The sequence below is a fragment of the Barbus barbus genome (assembly GCF_936440315.1).
Source record: "Barbus barbus genome assembly, chromosome: 4".
Lineage (NCBI taxonomy): Eukaryota > Metazoa > Chordata > Actinopteri > Cypriniformes > Cyprinidae > Barbus > Barbus barbus.
In genome coordinates, this window is record NC_136732.1 from 36,728,652 (window position 1) to 36,755,531 (window position 26,880).

The 26,880-nt window shown below is 38.7% G+C and overlaps 1 protein-coding gene across 2 annotated transcripts in view; it reads right to left on the bottom strand.

Annotated features, from left to right (window-relative positions):
• Positions 1-26,880, bottom strand: part of LOC306863011 (serine/threonine-protein kinase WNK4-like) — a 66,305-nt gene that overhangs the window by 2,148 nt on the left and 37,277 nt on the right. For both annotated transcript variants that reach the window (XM_079406146.1, XM_079406147.1), the window contains exons 5-19: positions 18,162-18,250; positions 16,331-16,550; positions 15,822-16,224; positions 15,321-15,508; positions 14,725-14,798; positions 13,929-14,064; positions 13,612-13,728; positions 10,286-10,459; positions 9,104-9,158; positions 8,786-8,905; positions 4,537-5,423; positions 3,318-3,423; positions 2,004-2,568; positions 1,348-1,553; positions 932-1,026 (exon numbers count right to left, since the gene is read on the bottom strand). In XM_079406146.1, coding sequence (XP_079262272.1) covers positions 932-1,026; positions 1,348-1,553; positions 2,004-2,568; positions 3,318-3,423; positions 4,537-5,423; positions 8,786-8,905; positions 9,104-9,158; positions 10,286-10,459; positions 13,612-13,728; positions 13,929-14,064; positions 14,725-14,798; positions 15,321-15,508; positions 15,822-16,224; positions 16,331-16,550; positions 18,162-18,250 — 3,435 coding nt within the window. The remainder of the gene's footprint in view (positions 1-931; positions 1,027-1,347; positions 1,554-2,003; positions 2,569-3,317; positions 3,424-4,536; positions 5,424-8,785; positions 8,906-9,103; positions 9,159-10,285; positions 10,460-13,611; positions 13,729-13,928; positions 14,065-14,724; positions 14,799-15,320; positions 15,509-15,821; positions 16,225-16,330; positions 16,551-18,161; positions 18,251-26,880) is intronic.

Consider the following 26,880-nt stretch of genomic DNA (forward strand, 5'->3'; position numbering starts at 1 on the left):
TCCCCGCTCGCATGCAGATTTCCTTTGCTCTCGCACAAAACCGGACGCGCTTAAAACGTGTCTCTCGCTCAAGTGTGCGTGTACACGCTCAAAATTTGTCCTGTGCACTCGCGCATCTCTCCGTGCTCTTGCACTAGATATTAATTTTTTCACACCTGGATTAAACGTCAAAAGCTATCAACCAATCAGATTTTTCTACGACTGACCCGATGAAAATACTAGGCCTACATGAAGAGGGATCTGATCCTGGAATTTCTTTACAATTTAATAATATTTAGTCATATTAAATGTATATTAGAAATGGCTAGGAATCGGGTGCTTGGATGATTTATAAAAATAAACAAAAAACTAGTTTGTATAATTGTTTGGTCAAACCCCTCTGAGCGATTTCTCTAAACAAACACACAAAAAAGTATGTTTTTTAAAGTTCATGTGGCATACATGTATTGGGATGAAATATGTCAATATGTCATAAGAACGCGGCAGCAGTTTACTGTCGGGAATTTGTCGTGTCCAATCCAGTGTACACAGCATCACTGATTATAATGAATTCAATAGTATTTTGTCGCGCCGCGCAGCTCGTGTCCGGTGTAGACAAGGTATTACGATAAGGCAAGAAGTAGGACCCGTGTAAATATCGGATCAGCTTTCCAGCGTTGGAGAGACCTCAAGGAGCACGAAGGCCTGCGATCAGACGCCGAGGTTGCTTTGTTTCTTCTCGATAGGTGAGTTTGTTTCACAGAACTAATCATTGCTGTATGTCTGCGTGGGGCGGAGCTATCAAAATAGGGGCGTGACCCTTTTGGGGTAGGTGCGTGTTTGTTTTGGTGATTTCAAATATCAACATTGGCTACCAGAAATCACTTACCCCACCTTTAAGAATGTACAGAAAGGTAATAATCAATAAAAGCAAATAGAAGGTATCACTCACAATTCTGGTATAATCAGAGGCAAAGGTCACTCCTTTACTGGTCCTTTCCTGCGACCCGCTGCTGCTGCCGCTCACTGAGTTCTTACATATAATGCCTGAAAGTGTTTGTGAAAATGGCATTAACACTTATATGAGTTACTGCCATTTAAGCAGTAATCTATAACTGACGAATGGCCGATACTATAAATCTATATTACTTTGTTATAAAAAGGTACACTGCAAAGTAAATTTTTATTTGATAAATGAATACCCAGTTTTCATGATCTAATCAATTACAAATGGATACAATTAATCCCTGCCTAGATATATAGTTTTTTGTTTTGTTTCGTTTTACCCCTTTTAAGTACAAAATAGGTTGTGAACACATTTCCAAGATTAAATATTCAGTTAAATATTTGTAACTTCTCCTATGGTACCTGTAGCGGGCAGTATGTCCAGTCTCTGCAGGCTATTTCGGCGAGAGCTTGGGTAACCTCCACTTTTAGACAGACGACGTTGGCGGCTGGACAGCATGGCCGCTGGAGACACGATTCCGGGAGGGGGCATTTTACCTATCCGTTTGTAGAGTTCCTCGATCTCTTGCTTTTGAGAGGCCTGGAGAGCCTGAACCTCTGCCACATGTCTGAGAAAGAGGGAGAAGGACAGGAAGTCAACAACAATGCAGTGGTTTTAAAGCTTCAAGTGACAGTTAATCACAAAATAATGTGAACACACTTAGTAAATACACAATTTATTAATAAGTTTCTGAGAACCTATTAGATCTCATTCAGCAATATAACATATATAATCTGTGAAAGTGCTTTTCTGCTTTTCTATATTTTTGCATTATGTCATCAGATCTTTCCACACCTGAAAACTTTGACAGCACTGAACATGTTCGGAGATGTTAGATCAAAAAGCGTTTGGGATGAATAAATCTATAATGGACGCTGATGGTTTGGGTCTAAATTATAAGAGTTACAATAGCTGCTTCACAAGTTAGACTTTATGCTTAGGCTCACTGCTAGAATTTGATGAAGCACTTCATAGAACATACAGGGATTTGCAGGAGTGTACCTCAGTACAGGCTCACCTCTCTCTGAGTTCCTGTAGCTCCTCATACATTCCCTCATCTTCACTCTCTGTCTCGTCGCTGCTGGCGTACGACGTGCTGCGTGTGTAGCTCATCCACGGCTGACTGAGATTGAACTGAGGACTCCCGGCTGAACTTTCCAGCAAACTTACACTTATCCTCCTCCGCCTCCTTTCTATCTCTTCCCCCACATCCTCCCCTTCTTCACCTCCTCGTCCCTCGTCTGGTTCTACAACTTTTCTCTCCGGTGTTTTAGGTTCTTCTGTCAACAAGGGGGCGCTGTCTGAGTTGCACAAAGCCTCATTAGGTGGTTGAATAAGTGGTGGGGATTCATTCAGAGAGCTATGACTGCTTTCTGATTCCACCTGTACGTCTGTGATGCTGTCTGATTGGCTGTTGTGTGTGGAGGGCATGGCTCGGGGAACTGTTGTAGGGCATGTTTGGGTCGGTATGGATGTGGGCGTAGCTGTAGGGGTGGGAGTCAGCATCAGGCTGGGAGGTGGAATGGGGATCTCCTTGCTTGGACTGACTTGGAACCGTCCCACTGTGACAATAGACTTTTTCTCTGTAGACAAGGTGTAAAAGTTTTTTTTTTTTTTTTTACATGGTAAACAGCAAAACAATCAAAAAACAGTTTTTTTTTTTTTTACATTTTCTAAACAAAATGTGAGTAGTAAAGTGGTAAAAATGTATCAAAACTAATTGAACAATGTGCTTAGTAAGCAGTGAGGTTCTACAGTCAGTAGATGGCAGCTGAGTATTTTCATTTTAGCCCTTGATACACAATTATAGGAATTGAGTTTGAGTTAGACTCTACATAGACATTTTTGTTTTCAAAGTAAACTATATATTATTTTTTATATATATACTACAATAAAAACAAGTTGTATATAGGGGAATATTATTACATCTTTAAATAACTCTTTACTATTTTAATTTATTTTAATATGTAATTTATTCCTGTTATGCATTCCTGTGATCCTGTGATCATTACTCCAGTCTTCAGTGTCACATGATCCTTCAGAAACTATTGTAATGTATTGATTTGGTACTCAAGTAGCATTTTTTATTAATGTTGAAATGATGTGATACATTTTTTGTTGTTGTTGTTGTTCAGGTTTCTTTGGTAAATAGAAAGTGTGTGCACGTGTAATAATGGACGTGCATGTGTATGTGCATGTAAATATTTTTATTCTTGCCTGGCTGTGTGGCCTTTATGTACTCCTGTGTCTTTGTGTACAAGGAATATAGGGTGTGTTTTATTTATGGGTGTGTGTGTGTACGTGTGTGACAGATGGAAAGAGTGCAACTCACCTTCAGATATAGGTGAGAGTCTAGATTTGGCTGCGATGGTATTCGTTTCAGACACTGCCAGAGACATGGATAGAGTAGGGGAGGACCTTGGGACAGGTGAGGACACCTAAAACAAGTTGAGAAACATTAATAAAAGCGTAAACCCCAGACATCCTTCTACAGGTGCTTTGAGACATGTAATAACAGACAACACCCACAATACTGTACAGGTTCAGAACAGGTTTGACTAAGTATGCTCACAAAGACATCTGAGAGCAATGCTACACTTAATAGTACACCCTCATATTTATGTTGACGTTCTTGTGGTGATGCATGTCTTTGTTTGAAAGGTACAGTACACATTTAGAATAGAATAACAGGTTTGGCTTTAAAAGTATTTAAAGTGACAGACCACCCCCCCATAAGAAAAATAAAAAACCTTTGTCATTGTTTAATCACTAATGTCATTCCTTAAATGACTTACTTTCTTGAGTGGAACACAAATGGAGAAATTGTTTAAAATATTCCAACTGTAATGCAATAAAAACCAATGACAGCTCATAATAAGTCTTGTCACCGAACATGAGATGCAGAGTTTGAATATATATGTGACCCTGGAGCACAAAACCAGTCTTAAGTCGCTGGGGTATATTTGTAGCAATAGCCAAAAATACATTGTATGGGTCAAAATTATCAATTTTTCTTTAATGCCAAAAATCATTAGAACATTAAATAAAGATCATGTTCCATGAAGATATTTTGTAATTTTCCTACTGTAAATATATAAAAACTTACATTTTGATTAGTAATATGCGTTGCTAAGAACTTCATTTGAACAACTTTATTGAGAACGATTTTCTCAATATTTAGATTTTTTGGCACCCTCAGATTCCAGATTTTCAAATAGTTGTATCTCGGCCAAATATTGTCAGATCCTAACCCTACATCAATGGAAAGCTTATTTATTCAGCTTTCAGATGATGTATAAATCTCAATTTCGAAAAAATTGACCCTTATGACTGGTTTTGTGGTCCATTGTCACATTTAATGATATTTGTGAGCAGCCAGAAGATTCTGCAATATTTCTCCTGTTGTGTTTCACGGAAGAAAAAAAAAAAAAAAAAAAACTTGTACGGGTTTGCTATGAGTGTAAATAAGAATTTCCCCAGAATTTCCATTTTTGGCTGAAGTGCCCCCTTAGGTTAAAAGTTATTTTGTGTGTGTTATTTCGAACACTTACAGTGTTTTGTGGGCTCGGGGATGTGGAGGACGCTGGTGAGCTTGTGCTGGATGGGGTGTGGGAGCTTGATGCTGAACTGTCTGCCCGCTCTCTGAGCTGCCCAAAGGGGTTAGACTGGCTCTCTGCCAGTGGGCTACTTCTAGACCCTGGAGAAGAGCTTGGTTTTGTGTTTATGGGCTGTTTAATCTCAGGGGCCGTGCCTGTTCTCGGCTTTCTAAGAGGGACTACTGGTGGAGATGGTGTTTGGCCCCCTTCGTGATGTTCGGGAACTGGTCCCGGAACCTGCATATGAGCATCAGGATATTGATACATATCCATATACTGGCCACTCTGTGCCCCCTGGTAGTATGAAGCATCAGCGTTGCTCATACTCGCATGCTGAGCTGGATACATAGGGCCATACCCTGGTTGAGGGGTCATTTGTGGATGGAAACCTTGAGGGATGGATCCAGGGGGCATAAAGGACTGTGCAAAATTCATAGCCATAGAAATAACACTGGCTAGTGAAATAAGGGGCTGCTGGGAAGGCGGTGACCACATGCCTGCAGCTTGCGGACCAGGTGGAGGGGCAACTGAAAGCGGCAGATTGTTGGTTTCAGCTTGAGCTGGCATCTCGATGGACTGTTGAACTGGTGAAACAACAGAAGAGGACGAAGAGGAGGAGAAGAAGTTTGGGTTGCTGGGGACGCGGGTGAGCGGACTTGGGTTGAGAGGGCTCTTGAGGGAGGCGTGATCAATTTGGTAGGGGTAGGCGAAGTGGGTGTTGTGAGCGTAAGGTGGTTTGGGGAGCTGAGGGTGCATCTGATTTGGCAGGAGATGTGGCAGGACATCGGGGTGGGAGTACTGCGGGTAGTTGGGCGTAAAAGACTGGTAGGTCTGAGAGGAACCTGAAGAAAAAGGAAATTGGAAGAAAGAGAGAAACACTGGGTTAAGCTCAATACACATACACATAGCAGTCTTGGTTGCCAAGTTGTAGTAGTGTTCATCGCTAGTAGGCGTTACTGCTGAACTCTTCTCAACTTAGTCATGTCGTCAACAGTCATTGTGCCCATAATGCATAATGATAATGTAATGCAATCTCTGATTGCGTGCAGTTGCTGCAAGCTCACGAAAGCATGCAATGGCTTTCGTATGCAAGGCAAGGCAAGTTTATTTATATAGCACATTTCATACACAGTGGTAATTCAAAGTGCTTTACATAAAAGAAAGTGAAATAGACATTAAAAATCAATAAAAACATGGAAATAAAATTAATAAAAACAAGGAATTTTAAAATGATATAGAAATTGATTTAAAATAAATTTAAAGAAAATGATTATACTTAAAATTCATTGTAGTCAGTTCGGACATATAGCACAGTGCTCATTCAACAAATGCACAGTTAAACGGATGAGTTTTGAGTCTTGATTGAAATGTGGCTAATGTTTTAGCACATCTGATCTCTTCTGGAAGCTGGTTCCAACTGCGGGCCGCATAATAGCTAAAAGCAGACTCCCCTTGTTTTGTGTGAACCCTTGGTATTTCTAACTGACTCGATCCTAATGATCTGAGTGGTCTGTTCGGTTTATATTCAGTGAGCATATCAGCAATATATTTAGGTCCTGGGCCATTGAGTGACTTATAAACAAGTAAAAGTACTTTAAAATCAATCCTAAATGTAACTGGAAGCCAGTGTAAGGACCTGAGGACTGGTGTGATATGCTCAGATTTTCTGGTTCTAGTCAGAATCCTGGCAGCAGCATTCTGGATGAGCTGCAGTTGTCTAATGGTCTTCTTGGGAAGGCCGGTGAGGAGACCATTACAGTAATCCACCCTGCTGGTGATAAAGGCATGAACAAGTTTCTCCAAGTCTTGATTGGAAACAAAACATCTAATTCTTGCAATATTTTTTAGATGATAGCATACTGATTTAGTTACTGCTTTGACATGACTACTGAAACTAAGGTCTGTCTCCAGAATCACCCCAAGATTTCTGACTTGATTTTTAGTTGTTTGACCCCTAGAGTCAAGGTATGCATTCACCTTGAGAACTTCATCTTTGTTTCCAAATGCAATGGCTTCAGTTTTCTCCTTGTTTAACTGAAGAAAGTTCTGGCACATCCAACTGTTAATTTCATCAATGCATTGGCAGAGGGAGTCAATGGGGCTGTAGTCATTTGGAGATAAGGCTAGGTAAATCTGGGTATCATCAGCATAGCTGTGATAGGCAATTTGGTTCTTCCTCATTATCTGACTTAGTGGGAGCATATACAGGCTAAACAAGAGCGGTGCAAGAATTGAGCCTTGTGGGACTCCACATGTCATGGCCGTCCACTTAGACTTATGCTCTCCTATACTCACATAATAACCTCTCCCTTCTAAGTATGACCTGAACCATTTGAGTGCCATCCCAGAAAGCCCGACCCAGTTTTCCAGTCTCTCTAGAAGTATGTTATGATCGACAGTGTCAAACGCAGCACTAAGATCTAGTAGTACCAGCACTGATATTTTGCCAGAATCAGAATTGAAGCGAATATCATTTATCTTAATGAGTGCTGTCTCTGTGCTGTGATGTGCTCGGAAACCAGATTGAAAATAGTCCAGGTATCCATTTGACTTTAAGTAGTTGTTCAGCTGATTAAAAACTACCTTTTCAATAATCTTACCTATGAAAGGAAGATTTGATATGGGTCTATAGTTGCTCAGCATGGTGTTATCAAGATTGCGCTTATTCAGAAAGGGCTTAACAACTGCAGTTTTAAGGGAGTTTGGAAAAGTCCCAGAAAGAAGTGAGGTGTTCACTACTTCTAAGAGATCAGCTTCTAAACAGTTAAGCACATTTTTGAAAAAGGATGTGGGAAGTGTGTCAAGATATCAGGTTGAAGATTTAAGGTGCTGTACTATTTCTTCCAAAATTTTGTTATCAATTTTTTTAAAAACACACAGTCACTTCTTTTTGCACGCTATTTGTTTCCGATTTTACTTTCATTTTCAAATACGTTCAGCAAGGAGGGGAGATGATGGAAAGGGCCGGGAGGCGGAGGGGGCACGGCCTACGAACCTGCATCTGCTCACAAATCACTTTTACTGTAGCCTACTTTGATAGGCTAGCTACACCTGCTTCAAGTCAGACGCTGATTGATCTGTTCTAATCGAACAACTTTTTGCGCTCTGCAGACGGTGCACCCATGCTCCTCCAATTAATTATCCACTAACGGTTTAAATAAATAAGTTTGTTAAGAAAACTGAGGAGGCAATTCTTTCTGAGGGGGCAGTGCCCCTTTTTGCCTACTACTTGTTAATTTTGATGCAGCAGGTGTCAAAAGCAAATCCTGAGATACGTCAACAATGACACTGGCGTCAAAGCTTGGTCTCCATGGGGATAGGTGTTCAGAAAGCCAATTGAAGAGTGGGATACACAAGACATCGAGTTTGTTCCAGTAGCTCCACAGCTAATGGTGTGCAGAGAGAGAAATAGACATGGAAAAGTGCTCTGAGTAACAATGACACGAGTGAAAGATAAAAGAGCGAGACAGAGAGAGTGTTCATTATGATGCCCCTCGTATGCTGAACGCTGTACGCTGTCTCTAAGAGGTCCAGACTGTACTGATTGTCTGTGTGACAGAACATAGCGCTCATTACCTGGAGAGATGATTGGTTCTGACAGTGGAAGCTTGGTGGTGATATTAAAATGTAAATCATCATAATTCTACTTCATGTTAGAAATCTAAATATTTTCCGTAAATCTGATTAGTTAATACAGCGATTGACAGACTAATGTATTTTGAGACACCTGAGGTTGTGCAATAGCAGGAAAAACTGAAAATAGACTATGACGTTGTTTATTAAAACAATATTTTGGAATACAAGCTTTTATTGAATAACCTAAAACAATGGAGCAATAATTACCCATTGTGTGAAGAAAAAATACATCTACTGGGCTTGATTCAAGTTGCACGTAATGACAGGCACAAACACACTTTCTGTTCAGTAAATCTGACAGAATCTACATAACCTAACAAGTTTATAGCTATGCTTTCAGTTTCATGCTTGATTACCATTTGAGCCTCACCCTCATGTAAATTAGATTTCAGAATGATCAAGTTTTTAGTAAGTATCACTGGTAACCATTTTATGACTTACTGAGTGGCCATTATCAATACAAATTCTCAATGTGGTATCATTTTAGGTAGAGCTGCTTAGGAATAATACGCATTGTAAACAGCACAGCACATAAATTCAGGAAAGAGAAAATAGTTTACTGCTGTACCTGTAGTGTGGAAGGACTGTGAACGCAGGGGCCGGACGGGTGGAACGGCATCAGGATCAACGTAAAAGTCGGCGCTCAGTGTAGGTGAGGAACCTGGCCCTATACTGGCAGCAGCATAATCTGAAGGACATGCACCAACAGGGTCATATCATGAAGTGCACTTTCATCATTTTTATATGCTTTTTGCATTTTTAGATTTTAATTAATACATTATTTAGTGCCACACTGAGCATTTGTTTGTAATTATGGAAAAGACTTTACACATACTGTATATGATGAGTATTTGTGTGTGTGTGTGTGTGTGTGTGTGTTTGTTACCAGGCAACGAGGAGGAGGAGTGTGTGCGAGCGAGGCCCTGCGTGTGGAGATTGGGCTGTGGAAAAAACAGAGCACACGTTGGCATTAACGTTACCGTCTAGAAAAGTGACCAAGTTAGGACCACGTGTGAGAAAAGATAAGAAGATTGTCACACAAGCAGGAATAAAGTCTACAACCACACTGTGGCAGAGGCCTTTCTTATTAATGACTCTTCAATATTGATGACTAAGTTCTCTTATTCCAGTCATTGTAAGGAACACACTGTATCTGTGTTCGTTAATTGTTGTCTCTAACATCTGATGATCAGAAGATTGGATTTCTGAACCACAACATATAAAATTCAAAAGTAAACAACTGAATTTCAAACCCTCGCCAGACACACACTTATAAAAACCACTGAAAACATATTCAACATTTCCTTCATTCAAACTTTTGCAACCATTTTTACCATTTTAAATTTTTCGCCTTCATATGATCAATGTAATTGAAAATATTGTTTAAAGAAATTTTTGTAAAATGCAAAAATATATAGACATTTATAATAATGTGTTGGCAAAGGCTATTTACACTAATTCTGCCCAACAACGTGTGATTGGTTTAGTCAACACTAAAAAAAGACACACGTTCAACATCAGTTTCAGTGGTGTAGAGTTTGAGTCCGCCTTTTGAAATCTCATATTGCATCAGAAAGGCATTTATTTTCAATAAAAATTAAGGAAATAATCAAAAAGTTGTAAATAAAAGTATTGATAGTGTTAGGGTAGGTGTAGGGAGGGCTTTATTGTCCCAATGAGGTGACATCCATTTAATAATTTGAATTAAAACTATAATTTACACTCAATACGTTATTATAGCATACTGTTTTATAATATACTACAATACTGAGGTGCAGATAATTGCCACTATTTGCAATAAGTCGACATAGCAGAAAATCTTGCTGTTTTAACATAGTGTAAATAGAATCTATAGCTATTTGCACTTAGTGTAATAGCATATTGTTAAAAAATACTGCTATTTTCACTTGGTGTATATAGAATCCATTGCTATTTGCACTTAGTGCAAATAGCCGCTGCCTTTTAATAATTCTCTCTGTATACATATAATGTAAAAAAAAATATATATATTATAATAAATATATAATAATCTAAAATTCTTCTAAAATAATAAAAAGTGCATTCAAACCTGTGAGGCAGACAGTAAGCCGACTCCGCTCAGATAAGGCAGATGAGCGGTGTCTCTAGGGTCAAGTGGCTCCAAAGGCTCTCTCCTCATCAGGGCCTCCGCTCGACGGATGATGTCCCTCATGCGGTGGATGAATCCCTCTCTCTCCCCAGGTAGGATAAATTCATTATGTACCTAAAAGGGGTGCAAAGAGACAGATAAGTTAATTAGGTTGATATAATTTTCAGTCCTCTTTTGAGCAGAGTTTCTTAATGAGCTCAAAGGTCTCCTTCAAAGCCACTGGAATCCAATATTGAGCAGTGATAGAGTGCAGTGAACAAAGACATGTACTCATAATGTAGCACAGGGAAACACTACTGTCTATATTTAAGACTCCTAAATCCAATCTCAAGGGCATGGACTGGATGATCAAAACAACTTTTAGTCACAGCTAACACAAAGAAGCCAAAGAAAGCATCTAAAAAATTTTAAAACTGTTTTTAACTTGCTATGGCATCTTGTAGAAGAAGTCCTACAAGTCCACATGGTGCATATTACTGTAAAAAACTAGAAATACACATTCCAGTGATTTTTAGCACTAATTGAAAATGTGATGAGTCACAAACCAGTTCTCCCTCCTGTAGGCTAAAAATATGTCAAAAATAGCTGACAAGTCACAATGGACACATAAGAACTGGTTTTCCACTGGTAATTGAAGATGCTACAGTACAAAATGTTTTAGATGAACAGATGAGAGAAATGGTGCAGAGATTTTCCACTGCAGGTTTGAGGTTGCAGAGTTTGTGCAAACACAGAAGCTGAAACATCAACACTTCTCACGGTATAATGCAGTTCTCACAAGGAGTGCCGCCTTATCGCTGTCCTTGTGTCCTCTTTGACCTCCATAACTTTCAGTTTACAAATAGTTAGTGGAGTGCACTGGAGACTAGGAGCAATTGTAATATGTTTTACATTTTCCTTTAAAAATTTACTTAAAAAAATATATTTACAATTACAATTTTATTACAAAAAATTACAAACATATTACTTAATTATTTTATTTTATGGTATATATATATATATATATATATATATATTCTATTCTATTTTAATTTAATATAATATAATTCATTTTATATTAGTTTTTTTATTTATATATTTATATATATATATATATATATATATATATATATATATATAGTCATGGCCAAAAATATAGGCACCCTTGGTAAATATGAACAAAGAAGGCTGTGAAAATTAATCTGCATTGTTAATCCTTTTGATATTTCATTAAAAAAATTCACAAAAATCTAACCTTTCATTGGATAATAAGAATTTAAAATGGGGGGAAATATAATTATGCAAAAAATAATTTTCTCAAATACACATTGGCCACAATTAACGGCACCCTTTTATTCAATACTTTTTGAAACCTCCATTTGCCAGTGCCTGATGACGTTAGAGAACACCTGACGAGATCAGAGACCATTCCTTCATCCAGAATCTCTCCAGATCCTTCAGATTCACAGCTCCATGTTGGTGCTTCTTGTCTTCAGTTCACCTCACTCATTTTCTACAGGGTTCAGGTCAGAGGACTGGAATGGCCAGCAGAAGCTTGGTTGTGTGCTCAGTGACCCATTTTTGTGTTGTTTTTGAGGTTTGTGTTTGGATTATTGTACGGTTGGAAGATCCAAACATGGCCCATTATAAGATTTCTAGCAGAGTCAGTCACTTATTGATTTTTTATCTGTTGGTATTTGATAGAATCCATGATGCCATGTGTCTAAACAAGATGTCCAGGACCTCCAGCAGAAATATAGGCCCACAACATCAAAAATACAGCAGTATATTTCATTGTACACATGGGGTACTTTTTATCCCTGTGTTCACCAAACCCATCTTGAGTGTTTGCTGCTAAAAAGCTCATTTTTTAGTTTCATCTGACCATAGAAGCCAGTCCCATTTGAAGTTCCAATCGTGTCTGACAACTGAATATGCTGGAGTTTGTTTTTGGATGAGCTAGGAGAATGTTTCTTGAAACCCTCCCAAACAACATGTGGTGATGTAGGTGCTGTTTGATAATTTTTTTTAAAAGGTTTTCTGACCCAGAGACTCAACTATTTTCTGCAATTCTTCAGCTGTGGTCCTTGGAGAGTCTTTAGCCACTCAAACTCTCCTCCTCACCGTGCATTAGGATGATATAGACACACATCCTCTTCCAGGCAGTTTCGTAACATTTTCTGTTGATTGGAAATTCTTAATTATTGCCCTGATGGTGGAAATGGGAATTTTCACTGCTCTAGCTCTTTTCTTAAAGCCATTTCACTAATTTGTGAAGCTCAATTATCTTTTGCTGCACATCAGAAATATATTCTTTGTTTTTTCTCATTGTGATGGATGATTAAGGGACTTTGGGCTTTGTTTTCCCTCCTATTTATATTTCTGTGAAACAGGAAGCCATGGCTGGATAATTTCATGTTCATAATCACCCTGGGGTGCTCAAAATTGTGAATATGAATGGGAATATACTTCAGAGATATTTGTGTCCAAAGTGTATTTGAGAAAAAAATGTATTTCATAATGATATTTCCCCCCATTTTTAATTCTTATTATCCAATGAAAGGTTAGATTTTTGTGATTCTTTTTTAAATAAAAGATCAAAAGGATTAACAATGCAGATTAATTTTCACAGCCTTCTTTGATCATATTTACCAAGGGTATTTTTGGCCATGACTGTATACATACACACACACACACACACACACACACACACACACACACAGTCAAACCAAAAATTATTCAGACATTATTCAGACAACAGATATAATTTTCTAGATTTTTTTAATTAGTGGGTGCAGGACACATTAATGTAAGTGAGGATAGCAAACTAAAGTAAACTGTGACATATTATACCCAAAATTCTTCATACAGTGGACTACCGGTAAAATTTGGGATCAAAAAATATTCAGACACTTTGACCTGACCATGTTTTGCTGTGACCAAGTGTTTTTTTTCTTGAATTGCTAATGCGACCTTTTTACCAAACAGACTGAACAAAATTAAGCATTGCTTGGAAATTGGTTGACCTAAATTGGTATTATCTAATTGTGTACTTAAATTTAACAGCTGACAGTTATTCAACCTAATTCATTACATACCTTTATATCAACAAATATTTATTTATTTCTGATACAGTTTAACTCTTGCGTTCTTGTCATATTTTATTACCATTTTCTAAACTACAGCGAAACTGTGATAAAGTGTGAGAAATGTTGAAGGTGTCTGAATAAATTTTGGGTTGACTGTGTGTATATATATAATTTTTTTTGTGTGTGTTTCTTGCTCACCATCACTGCAGCAATGTCTTCTGGGTTGTCTCCATCCAGATCGAATTTAAATGTCACCATCTTACTGTTATGGGTCTGTAGTTGACACTCTACAACCTGATCCACTTTGTCTGACAGCTGCATGAAGAAAGACACAGGTAGGTAATGATTCGTGAGCATTTATCTGTGAGTATATCACAAAAAGGCAATTGATTTTGAAAGCAGTTATCCATTTTTTGAGTTTAGACATACTTTCCGACTCAGTATTAGCATAAGTGTAAGGTCAGGTAGCACGTATAGACAGTTAATTAAGGCTAGCTAATTGACAGATGAGTCACCCCAGTGATGCGTAGCCGTGAGCGAGCCCTCTTCCTGAGCAGCTTGGTTCCTGTGCGTTTGTTCTGACCTTTCCCGCCTCTCTCCGAAAGGCCCTCATTTCCATCACTCAAACCAGAGGTGACATCAGAAGCATAGCTGTTCCGAGAGGAAGGATATAAGACACATAGTGACATTCCGACTTCCTAAATTTCACAGAACTGGACTTCACATAATGCTTCTTTTATCAATTTACCACTAGCACCTAAAGGCCAAGTAATTTACCAAAGATCTTCTAAATCAGGTTGATCTAATTGAGTAAAATGCAACAGAGACCTTGTGTACCCATTTGACCACATACTACCCCTTTGCTTTGCCTTCGTCTGGCTTCCTACAGAAACAGCCTTCAAGGTAAATTGCACCCCTGAGCTAAATACCATTAATGCACTTACCACTAGGCTATGTGCTGTGTATGTGTGTGTGTCTGTATATGAGTCACACAGAAAAAGAACTGCTCTCCACTGGAGCACTACGGGCACTGTGGGTAAACGTGGCACGATGTTGGTCTGTTGGTGAGTAAGATTATAGCTCTCACAGATGGGATCAGGTCCACATTTTCTTGACGTCAAAACAAAAGCCACATCCACACATGCAGTGGGGGAGGTTTTATTTAAATGGCAGTCTTGTATAGGACTGATTCTGCATTCATAGCTTAACATGTTAAGACCAGGTAGACGACGTTTCAGGGCATTTAAGTGAACATTTTTAGACAGATATCCCATGTCTGGTGTGCATGGAGCCTGTTAATAAGAAGCTTACCTGTCGACAGGAGAAGAAAAACCACTGGCACTTCCTGACTGGGCCCTCTCTGTGTTTTGGGACACAGCAATGCTCTGTGGGAGGCAAAGGAAAACACTTAGTAATGTAAATTGTGACTCAAATTGAAACCTCATTGAAATTAACATTTTATTTTATCATATAAAACATTAAGGGGATTTTAGGGGCTGCTTGTCTGTTATAATTGCTTGGTAGCATCAGTCAAATGGGGTCTGAAATCTTGCATTTTCTTTAACTTCAAATTATTCGTTACGTGCACTGCCATTCACTTATGCTCACCAGACTTGCATTTGTTTGATCTAAAATACAGTATAAACAGTAATATTACAGAAATATTTGTAAAATTTAAAATATCTGTTTTCTATTTTAATATATTTTAAAATGTAATTTATTTCTGTGATGCAAAGCTAAATTGTCAGGATTTTTCGATAAATCTCAAATAGAAATCTTTTATAACATTATAAATGCTTTTACTGTCGCTTTTTAGTCAAAACTTTTAATTAGCGTTGGTTGGATAATACATCAAACAGTCATTAGTGTCCATCATTTTAAGCATCTCATGCCCACTGGTAACCTACCGAGGGGAAACGGAGAGCTGGGATCGCTGCAGCTGGAGTGGGAGGGGCCTCAGTGGGTGGGGTTTCCACATGAGGAGCTCCACTGGTTGGTTGTGGAGCAGTGGAGGGTTGGTTTGCCACAGGAACTCGAGCTTCTGAAGGATCCTGAAGCCCAGAGGAGCTGAGATACCCATCTGTCTCACAGTCAGCTGCCATGGTAACCATAATTCCACCATATAAGAGGAAGGTTGTTGGTTAGTGTGCAGCTTGCAAATAATGCTAAAGTGCATAGACGCAATGCATGCCCTAGCAAGGCCTACGGGGTTAACTGCATAAAAATAGTCATCATTTTAAGACTAGTTTGACCAGCTAACAGTTAGGTAAGGGGTAATCAGTCTTACCAATCTACCATTTTGTAACTGACTTTAACAAGTTATGATTAAAAAATTAATGAATAACTTTGTAAGACTAGTCTAAGCAGTTTATGCAGAAGAGTTTATATAGAAGAGTACACAAACTTACAGGTTGCTGATGAGTAGCTGGCGTGATGTATGTTGAAATGCTGCTGCTGGTCCGCGTCTGGCTCCTCGGGTTCTGTGGCAAAGCTAGCGTTGAAGCCAGAGTCCAGAGATTCATTTGCAGGCAGGGAAATGGGGCCTGACACTGTGACAGTGGGCAGAGCTTGAGTAGGGCTAGAAACGGCTGTCTCTACAGGAGGCTTAGGAGCAGGTGGGTTAGAAACTGAAGGTTCGGCTTCAAGAATAGGTTCGGGTTCCTCCTCAATCACCTCCTCTTGTCGCCGCCTCTGTGCCTCTTCAGTCTGTTGGCGGAGCTTCTCTCGTTGGCGCTTGATGGTGGTGACACGGTCACGAATGGCTTTGGCCACCAGTTTGTAGTCTGCCTCACAGACGAAGCCAAGAACAACCTGAAGTACATTAATTTGTTGTTAATTTTGCTGATCTGTTCAGTAATGGCATGGAAATTACAGAAAAATGGAAATGAATCTATCAAATCAAGATTTTGGATCTCACCATCTCCTGAGCCACCTCTTCCGGGACGTCCTTGTAGAGTTCAAACAGGAACTCTATGGCGTTGTTGTCCTTATACTTGCCATGGAGCTTCTTGGTGTCATCCATTCGAAGCCAGAGTTTAAGGCCAGACTTCACCATGTCATCCTCCTCAGCCAACTCAACACGGACACCATTATTCTCCTGGAAGAAAGTGTGCTCTAACAGGTCCTGGATAGTGTACCTAAACGAGATTACGAGAAAACACACAAGAACGTATACTTCCTTCTGGGTTTTAAAAAAGGGCCCCTAGTTGATAGTGCCCCTACTGATAGATGTTGTAACTACACCATCTGGCTGCAAAAAGCATATTTTTCCACTATAAGCCATTAAAAATTAGCTCTGTATTTTGAAAAAAATTTTTTTACATGCCAGTGGCAAATATTAATTACGATCCTAAAATAGCTATTTTAAGCTATTGTTTTTGATGAACGCTGTTTACATGAGCTATTGCTTTTAATATTATTATTATAATATTTAATAATATTATTTTTGCAATATTTTAAGCCAATTTACAACCAGATTTCCTCATTGCTTCGTGAAACATACAACCGGTAAAAAAAAAGTAAAATCCCAGCATAATAAGGTCTCACATCTTATGAGCGATGGACTATCAGGCAAGCACTTCGAGATTTTAATGTGACTGAGAGTACGTACATCTACAAAAACTGGAGTTAATTAAATCAACACTATTAATCATCAGAATTACCTGCTGTTGGATGGAGTCATTACTAGTGGCTATTGACCAAAAGCTTTACATAATGGCTGGATGACATTAAGTGGACCATTATCCTGGCAGAAATGTGTTATGTTAAATTGATTACACGATTATGAGCATATTTTGGGTAGAAGAAAAGTGGTGTGTTTGAGTGATTTCAAGTGGAGAACAGGTACTGTTGGAAACTGTTGGTTACTTTTTTTAGTATAAAAGTGAAAAAAAGTCAAAATCCAAAAACCACACAAAGTTACTTTATTCCAAAACCTAGTGATCTGCCTACAGATTTAGCATGACACGTGGGCCTAAGAAAGTAAGAGAAGTGCTAATAGTTAAAATACTTCCATTTCTTATAAATATGTCTCAAGCAGATCATTGTACATAAAAATACATTTCAACCAATATGTGTGTGTGCTACTCTGTGCATTTTTATGTTAGAGTACCATGCTGTTAGCTTAGCAACTTGCTAATGCTAAACTTTATTGTGAGGTATGTGATTTGCTATTTGTATTGCTGCCAAAGTAGAGTGTTCTAAATTGGGCTAAAAAGCTGCCTTAGAAGTTTGCGGCCAAAAATAAACCCAAATATAAATATATATATTGTGTCTGTAAGATTAGCTGGGATTTTTAAAAAACAGGCAGCATTGTGTTAGTTACCCTAACTGTAACTCTCTCTCATTTTAACTAGTGACCCAAAGCCATCTGACCCCACAGAGGTCAAACAACACAGAGGAGAAAGTTTATGCCCTAGTAGTACCACTAGAAAATCTGAAGTGTTCATGTCGGCATCTTTGACACTGTTGATTCTGTAACCACGTGTCACCTGATCAATGTAGGGCAGAATAGAAATATCAACCAGTGCAGCTGAGTAACAAAAATAGTGGCGTGCAGGGCTTTCTGAGGAGTTGTTTAAATGTCAAAAGGACAAGAATCTGGGCACTGTTGTTTTTAGAAAACAGTAAAAACCCGTCTGGCAGGTGTTAAAACATTACGATGACTCCTGGTGCACATACACGCCTTTGCAGCTCTTTGGTTACAGATGTTCCTGTTTGTTGAACAACCTTGTAGACATTATAGTTACCTTTCGTCTTTGTTCATCCGGATGCATCCTTCAATGATCTCTTTCAGTTCAGGGACTTTCACTTTGTAAAAACTATCTGGCTTTATGCCCTGAAAAGGAGCGAGAGACAGAGAGGAGGAGGGTTTGGGGGAGAGGAAAGAGTAAAGGAAAGGAAAATTCACTTTAGATAATAGAAATGTCATAGGTGTCAATTATTTTGATTGATGGCATGGGTGGGGAAAAATCAGGAGGGGACTCAACACTATAATGGGAAAAAACTATTTTGTGTGTGTACGTTTGTTAAGTGGGCTGACTGACAAAGAAAAAAAACATCCACCCATCTTTACAGAAAACACAAGGTGCTGTAAGAGATCTCTGCATGCTTAGCACAAATGTCACACTTAGTTATAGTAAGAGATTAGCAGACCAGGCCAGACCAGGTTAGAGGTCAAAGGGGCAGAAATCCTGTTCGAAGAGTACAGTACTCTCCAAACTGTAAATATAAGTGTCAATGTAATGTTGTATTTACATAGTGATGGTATTTACATAGTGTTACATTTCTAGGGACTCAAATGAGGACGTTACAGATAATTTTTACAGTATTTACAGATACAGTATTTACAGATATTTCATTCTGTCACACAAAAGAGAACTGCATGGCATGTTATAAACAGTCTGAACTCCCTCTTCTTGCCTAAGACACATTAGGGCAAGAATCTTATAAATGTATTTGAAAAAATACTGAATTGCTTTGTTGTTAATCACAATTCATCAAATTATGTGCCGAATCAAACTGAATCATTTGCAAAAATGCTTTGGAATCCAGTTGAAAAAAACCTAAAGATTCACACCCTAAATCTGTACAATAATAGAAAAACAAAGTTGAGTGTGTGTAAACATAACTCAGTAATGTTACAGACAAGGCTTGCCGGTTTGACCTTCAGCGTTTCATCGTTGAAGCTTCAGACTCTGTTTGGCTTCATAATGGCTGTATAGACCTAAGCTAATCTCTAAAGCAACTTGCCAGGGACAATTTTTTACTCATTTCACATAAAAAGAAGTCAACCAATCATAACAGAGATAATTTATGTATAGACTTCAAAATACAGCAAAAACAGCCTGCTTATATTGTTCCTCAAGCCTTGTGAGGACGTTTAAACAATTGGGCATAATAAACACTCACAAACACACTTATAAAAATGACTACAACGAACACTTTGGTTAAGACTATACTGGATTTTAAAGAAAAACGGCTGATAAAAGGACCGCACTGTACAGTCAATCACTGTTCTCCTAGAAGGACCATCACTTTTTTCATTTAAATGATAATAAATCCAATTATGGAATTCAAGGAAATGCTCTTTTCACAGTCCATCTCCTTTGTTAAGTGGAAAAGCTAAATTAAATCAAGCTCTAATTCTGAGGCAGCTGAAACCGCACTGTAAAACAGATGAGGTGAAAACCACAAAATTATGATGCTAAGGACTGAGGATTGTGATGATTTTTGCAGCATCATACCCACACAGAACCCACTGATCCTCACCACAGTGATACCGAAAACTTAAGCACATAAACTGTAGTGTGTGAGTATATGTATGCCATAAACGGTTTCAAATCATCATATCATCGCTAAAAACACATCATATCATCGCTCTTGGCCTGAAATCTTCATGGAGGAAAGCTATGACGTAACTTCAGTATTCTTCCAGCCAGGCCCACTGCCATACGCTCATTGCAAAAGGCATTATGGACAAGATCAATGCTGTTGTTGGACAGAACATTTTTGTGGCAACCTCAATGTTCTGAGCTGCCCAGAAAATACAGAGAGAAACTTGTTGACGTAACCAGGACGCTTTGGTATTGCTTGTTCAGATAATAGGCCCATTGAAAGGTTGAGATGGAAAGGAAAACAGAAAATACAAAACAGAGGTGCGATTCAGCATAAAGGGGGTGGGGCGGCCTGAAGTTCTCACCCCTGAAAACAGCTTCTGTCCGAGGCACTGGGCAAAACTGATCTCATAGGCTTTCAACAGGGGTTCAGGAGGCAGTTGAAAAGGATTAGTTGAATGATTTTTCACTGGTCAGGTACCTTTTGATGACATCAGTCTTTTGAGAGGACCCCTTGAGACCAAGAAGCAAAGAACCAAATGCCCATTTATGCTTGTTTCTCACACTGTTAATAAGATATTTTTCTCTCCCTTCTGAGAGAGAGACATTACAACATTACATCCAGCTGAAAGTGCTGCAGCCATTACGTGCTGGTGGCTTGAAACCAGATTTCATCTCTATATACAAAGTTTTCTATCAATAATCTTCACAATTTCATTAGTTTCTAAACTTTCTGTAAGAAGTGAAAACCCTGAAAAAACTCTTAGTAATTGCACGTCTTCTCTCAAATAGATTATCTGAATCAGAAGTCAATATGAACGCTACTATTTTCACGAAATACATGCAAAATCAAATTATCTGAGCAATGCTAAACACAACATTAATTGTTATTTTAATGTTAGTTCAATAATGGTATCAATGAACTAACTGATCAAAAATGGTTTTATTAATCTTAAAAAGTTACTTATATTCAGTGTTAAGTTATGTTTGTTTATAATACATTTTATAACTTTAAACATGAACATTTCTAACTTTAATTGTTAAAATGTAGTAATGTAGAAATTTGCATTAACCAAAATAAATGATAAATGCTATAAAAGTCTTGTTCATGGTTAGGTCACGTTAGTTACTGCTTTAACCAAATTAATCTTTTTGTAATTCAATTTTACGCATTCACTTCATATCTCTTACTGTGTCAAGTCAACAACTGTCTCACTTGAGCTTTTTGCCTATAGAAACTTTTTGCCTATCGTAATTATATTGCCTATAGAAACAAAAAATTCCATTAAGACTTGTGAGCTATCAAAGAGCCAATGCTGAGCATTACGAGTTCCTGCCAGGTCCGGTCGAAACACTTTTCATACTCTTAGTACGAAAACATCACAGTAGATATGAAATTACCTTTTCCCCAAGGATTGCAGAGATATATGCCAACCTTTCTAGCTGTCAACATAAACATGCCACATGTTTGTGTATCAAACTGGAAGCTTCATAACCAAACTGTGCTGAACTCCAAATCATTAATGTTATCATACCATTTATAAGCATGACGGGTTTACATCTAATTGTTCTCTCATGAGAACTTTGATTATGTTGATTAGCTTTGCTAAATTTTCGTTCATTTCACAGGCAAGTTTCACTATACGGTTAATACTCACACTAAGCCAATAAATCGACCTGAAAGCTTTTGATTTCAGTGAAAAGGCAGGGTTAATTTTCTCTGCGTCTCAGTTAAGTGACCACAGTCATCTTGCTGGCACGGATCTCCTGCTTGATGGAAAGGCTTTTCATCTCTGCTGTGTGTTTATCAGGTAAGCAGCATGGGGTGAATTGGAAGATAAATGCGAAAAATATCAAGGTTACATGTTTCGGTAAATACATTGTGTGATTCAGTGTTAGCCGTATTTGAACATGAAAGCGGTGTTATTTTATGAATACAGTTGTCGGAACAGTTTAAGCTGTCAAGATGGTTCTTACAGATACAGGGATAGTTCAACAACATTTGGACCCGAATGATTTCCATTTTATGGGCAAAAACAGTTAAAAAAGTCTTCAAAATGTCTTCTTTTGTGTTTTTAATGGAAGAAATTCAGTCAGATAAACAGGTTTCTTACTTCTTGATTCAAGCTACTAATTTCATTAGTTTAGTACATTACATTGATTCAAACCTGTAACTGGTGTTGCTAGCGCCATGCTCTATCAGTTGAGCTAATGTGGGAAGACCACATGCTTCAGTGACAATCACTGGCTCCGCAAAGACTAACAGACATAATTAACATCTGGTCCAGTCTTAATTCTCTCTGTCTGTTTCCCTCTGGTTCTGCATGTCACTCAATCCGCTGAAGGTCATACACAGGTGAGAAAGACAAATCTTACATACTTTTACAATCAGGTTCACCAGTTCCTTGGAAAAACATTGTATTCCATGTACATGGAATATAATGACATTTCATCAAAGTTTTATCTGTGTTTAAGCGTAGGCAGATGAGGAGATAGTCTTCATAGTGATGTGTACATGGCCTAATTATAGCACGTCTGATATGCAGAGGTGTTACACAATTTTTGCCCTCCCAATAGCATGCACATTAGTAAGTTTGGTCCTAATGCCTCCGCAACCTCGTGAGAACAGATCTGTCCCCATGGCAATGCAGGACCCAGATTCATGTCTAATTGTATTACACTTAATTAGCTGGAGCTGTGGCAGCGACAGCATTGCATTACTGGAACAAGTTAAATTTACTTTAGATAAACAGAATGACACAAACCAACCTAAAATTAAAAGTATAAAATCTCCTTATTTTTGATCTATAAAATCAGATGCAGGACAATTCATAAACACAACTCAATGACCATGTCTGTAAATATATATACAGTCAAACCAAAAATTATTCAGACACCAGATATAATTTTGGATATTTTTTTTACTAGTGGGTCAAGGTTCATTTATGTACATGAGGATAGCAAAATAAAGTAAACTGTGACATTATACCCAAAAATCCGTCATACAGTGGACTACCAGTAAAATTTATAAAAATATGGTACCAAAAATTATTCAGATACTTTGACATGGCCATGTTTTGCTTATGTGTTTTTTCTTGAATTACTAATGCAACCTTTTTACAACACAGACTGAACAAAATTAAGCATTGCTAGGAAATTGGTTGACCTAAATTGGTATTATCTAATTTTGTACTTAAATGTAACAACTGACAGTAATTCATTATATACCTTTCTAGAGAAATCTATCTATTTCTCTATCTATCTATCTATCTATCTATCTATCTATCTATCTATCTATCTATCTATCTATCTATCTATCTATCTATCTATCTATCTATCTATCTATCTATCTATCTATCTATCTATCTATCTATCTATCTATCTATCTACACATTCACACACACACACACACAATATTGCGGATAATCTAAAATTAATCTGAACAAAAATTACAGAATGAAAATGGACCCCCTGCAGTTTGCCTACAGAGCAAACATGTCTGTGGATGATGCAGTCAACATGGGACTGCACTTCATCCTGCAGCATCTGGACAGACCAGGGACTTATGTGAGGATCCTGTTTGTGGACTTCAGCTCGGCCTTTAACACTATCATTCCAAACCTCCTCCTGCACAAACTAACTCAGCTCTCCGCCCCCACCTCCGTCTGTCAGCGGATCAACAGCTTCCTGACAGACAGGCAGCAGCTAGTGAGGCACCCGTACGATCAGCACAGGAGCTCCTCAGGGCTGTGTTCTCTCTCCACTGCTCTTCTCCCTCTACACCAATGACTGCACATCTAAAGACCCCTCTGTCAAGCTCCTGAAGTTTGCAGATGACACCACACTGATCGCCTCATCCAGGACGGTGACGAGTCTGCTTACAGACAGGAGGTTAAAGAGCTGGCTGTCTGGTGCAGTCTTAATAACCTGGAGCTCAACACGCTCAAAACAGTGGAGATGATCGTGGACTTCAGGAGAAACCCCCCTGCACTCCCCCCACTCACCATTATGAACAGCACTGTGTTGCTGAATTCTGAATGGAGTCCCCAATATCTCAGGACCTGAAGTGGGACAATCACATAGACTCTATTGTCAAAAAGGCCCAGCAGAGGTTGTGCTTCCTTCGCCAGCTGAGGAAGTTCAACCTGCCACAGGAGCTGCTGAAACAGTTCTACTCTGCCATCATTGAATCCATCCTCTGCACTTCATTAACTGTCTGGTTCAGCTCAGCTACCAAATCTGACCTCAGAAGACTACGGAGGGTAGTCCGTACACAGGAACAGTTTCTTCCCTCAGGCAATCCATCTCATGAACATTTGAACTCTTAACAATAAACATGAAACACACAACACTATCATACTTTTCATTTTTTATTTAACACACATATTACATTTCAAATTTGCACCTAACATACATGTACATACTGAATTGTCTATTTTGTATATTGTGTTTGTGCTATTTTGCATATTGTCCATTTTGTATATTTGTACATTATTTTTTTATTATCTGTGTCCTGTCCTGTTGCTGTCATTCTGTCGCACTGTGGAGCTACTGTCACTAAAACAAATTCCTCGTATGTGCAAACATACCTGGCAATAAAGCTAATTCTGATTCTGATTCTGATGAAAAGCAATGATTTGCAAGGTGTCAGGCTCATGAAGGCTCTTATATTTCAGAAATTGGTCCCAGGTGATTCAGGTTTTCTTTTTAACTGTACAAAATGATTTTTAGCAGTTAGAAAGAATGACAGGTTAAGAACTAAATAAGAGAATGTGTTGCCATGGTAATCCTAGAATACCAAGAAAACCCGTGGCGTAACAACAGAAGAATTTTAAGTGCAGGGACCGCGGTTCATAAAGTTGAGCTCGAGGACCCACATGCCCGGCCCTATCTGAAAAACAAACACGCCGAGATTGTGTTTGTTAGAGAACATGTTATGCACTTAAGACTCTTGAATATTGAAGCTCAACCTCAATCCTCCACAAAATGCATGTGTTTTGTGGTATTTACACATCGCCCAAAACAAACGTCCACAAACAGAAATGCATGGCTTAGAAGAGCCTGTTGTTTCCAATGCTCAGCGTCTGCATTTCAATTTTTTTCTATGTTTTACATGCCTCGTTTCTCTGGGACGCCTGGGACGTGTGCTTTGAAAAGCTGCTGTTTCACTTCTGAACTTCCTTTGCTCCAGGAACAATTGAACATTCCTTTTTCCGTCTCTTAAAAGCTTGTTTCATGCTTATGCAGATCATAAAACCCGTCTGCAGTCTAAACGGAATGCACAACTATCTACAAACAACAGCATCATTCTTGCTCTCATAAACACACTGGGGTCAAATGCCTCTTCCACAGACCATGACCGCCGTATCACAAACCCCACGCTCTCAGCCCCCAGTGACACAGAGGAAGATTTTCATTAACCCAGGGAAGTGCAAAAGCCCATCGGGATCAAATATGAATGTGCCTTTGAGACACATTCTCCAATCAGCTGATGCTCAGGCACATGGTTTGACCTCCTTTTGGCTCCACTTTGCCCCAATTAACTCCTCTGCATGCATGCCAGGGGCCACTGCATTGTTTGTGTCCACACTCTTAGATTATGCATAGCTGATCCACTGTGTGTAGTGTGGAATTTAACATTCGCAATCAGTGATTTATGACTGGCTCAAGTCGGTGATGTGAATGGACATGCAAATGCAGATGTACAAGATACACATGCAAAATTCAGATATACAAGATATACATACACAAAAAAAAAAATCACTGTCTAAAGGCCGGTTCACACTAAGGACGATAACTATAAAGATAATGATAAAGATATAGTTCTAAAAATCGTTCTCAGTATTAAAGAATAGCAGAGTCCACACCACAGCTATAACGGTAAAGGCACAGAGCAACGATATTTTTGGAATCACTTTCAGAGCGATTTTTTTCCAGCTGATGAACGATACAATCAGAATTAGGGGTGGGCACAAATAGTCAAACATTCGAATATTCTGTCTGTAATTATTTTTCAAAAAATAAAAACACTATTCGAATTTTACTATGTGATGATTTGCTAGTCGTAAATGCAGGGAATCCATGATAAATCCTAAGCAGTTATAACAAAATGCACTGGGTGGCGCAGTGGAGTGTGTTAAAGGAGTCATATGACGTTGCTAAAAAGAACAATATTTTGTGTTTTTGGTGTAATGCAATGTGGTTTAAGGTTCAAAAAACATTATTTTCCACATACTGTACATTAATGTTGCTCCTCTTATGCTCCACCTTTCTGAAACACGTCAATTTTTACAAAGCTCATCGTTCTGAGAAGCGAGGTGTGGTCTGATTGGCCAGCTATCCAGTGCGTTGTGATTGGCTAAATACCTCAAGCGTGTGACGGAAATGTAACGCCCCTTACCGTAATGTGATGCCGTGTCCCGGCGCGACGAGACAAAAACAACAAAACCCATTATAACCAAGGGATTTGTTTCATCCAGGGGGGACATAATTACTGATTATAATGACTTATACTGTCGTAACATTCCCATATCTGCATTTGCGATCGGAGAAACGACAAACATCAAGCGCTACTCTATACTGCTCAAAACTCGCGTTTGAATCGTCAGTGGCAAATTCTTTTAATATGAAAACATACTTGCAGGCTGCCAGTCATAGACGCCAGACTGTCCTTGCAAAGTTGGAATTGCCCCACTTTATAGAAACAGCCTTTGTGCCTAACCCTAACACAGCTGGCATTGTAGGCTACTCTCCCAGGTTCAGGAAAAGTCCTCCGTAAAATCCGTTGCACACACTCTAATATTTGCGTTGTACTGTTCTGGAACAGTGTTGTAAATACAACTTAGCCACTGATTTCTAGTTGTGTCCTCTTTTGGAAGCCCAAACAAAGTAGTTTCACTTTCACAACGAAATACAGCATCTTGCGCCGGCGGCAGCAACAATGCTACAGCGAGAATAAAAATCACGCCCCCTTTCTTTGCGTATACATTTGGGCGGTGTTATGCAAATCTTCCCACACAGTGACGCAGACGTGGGGGGATGTTTGAATGAGCCATTTTAGGAGGGCGTCTTAACTTTTATAAAGAATATCTCTTTGGGTTTGACACTTTAGTCTTTGCAACTTTAGGGATCT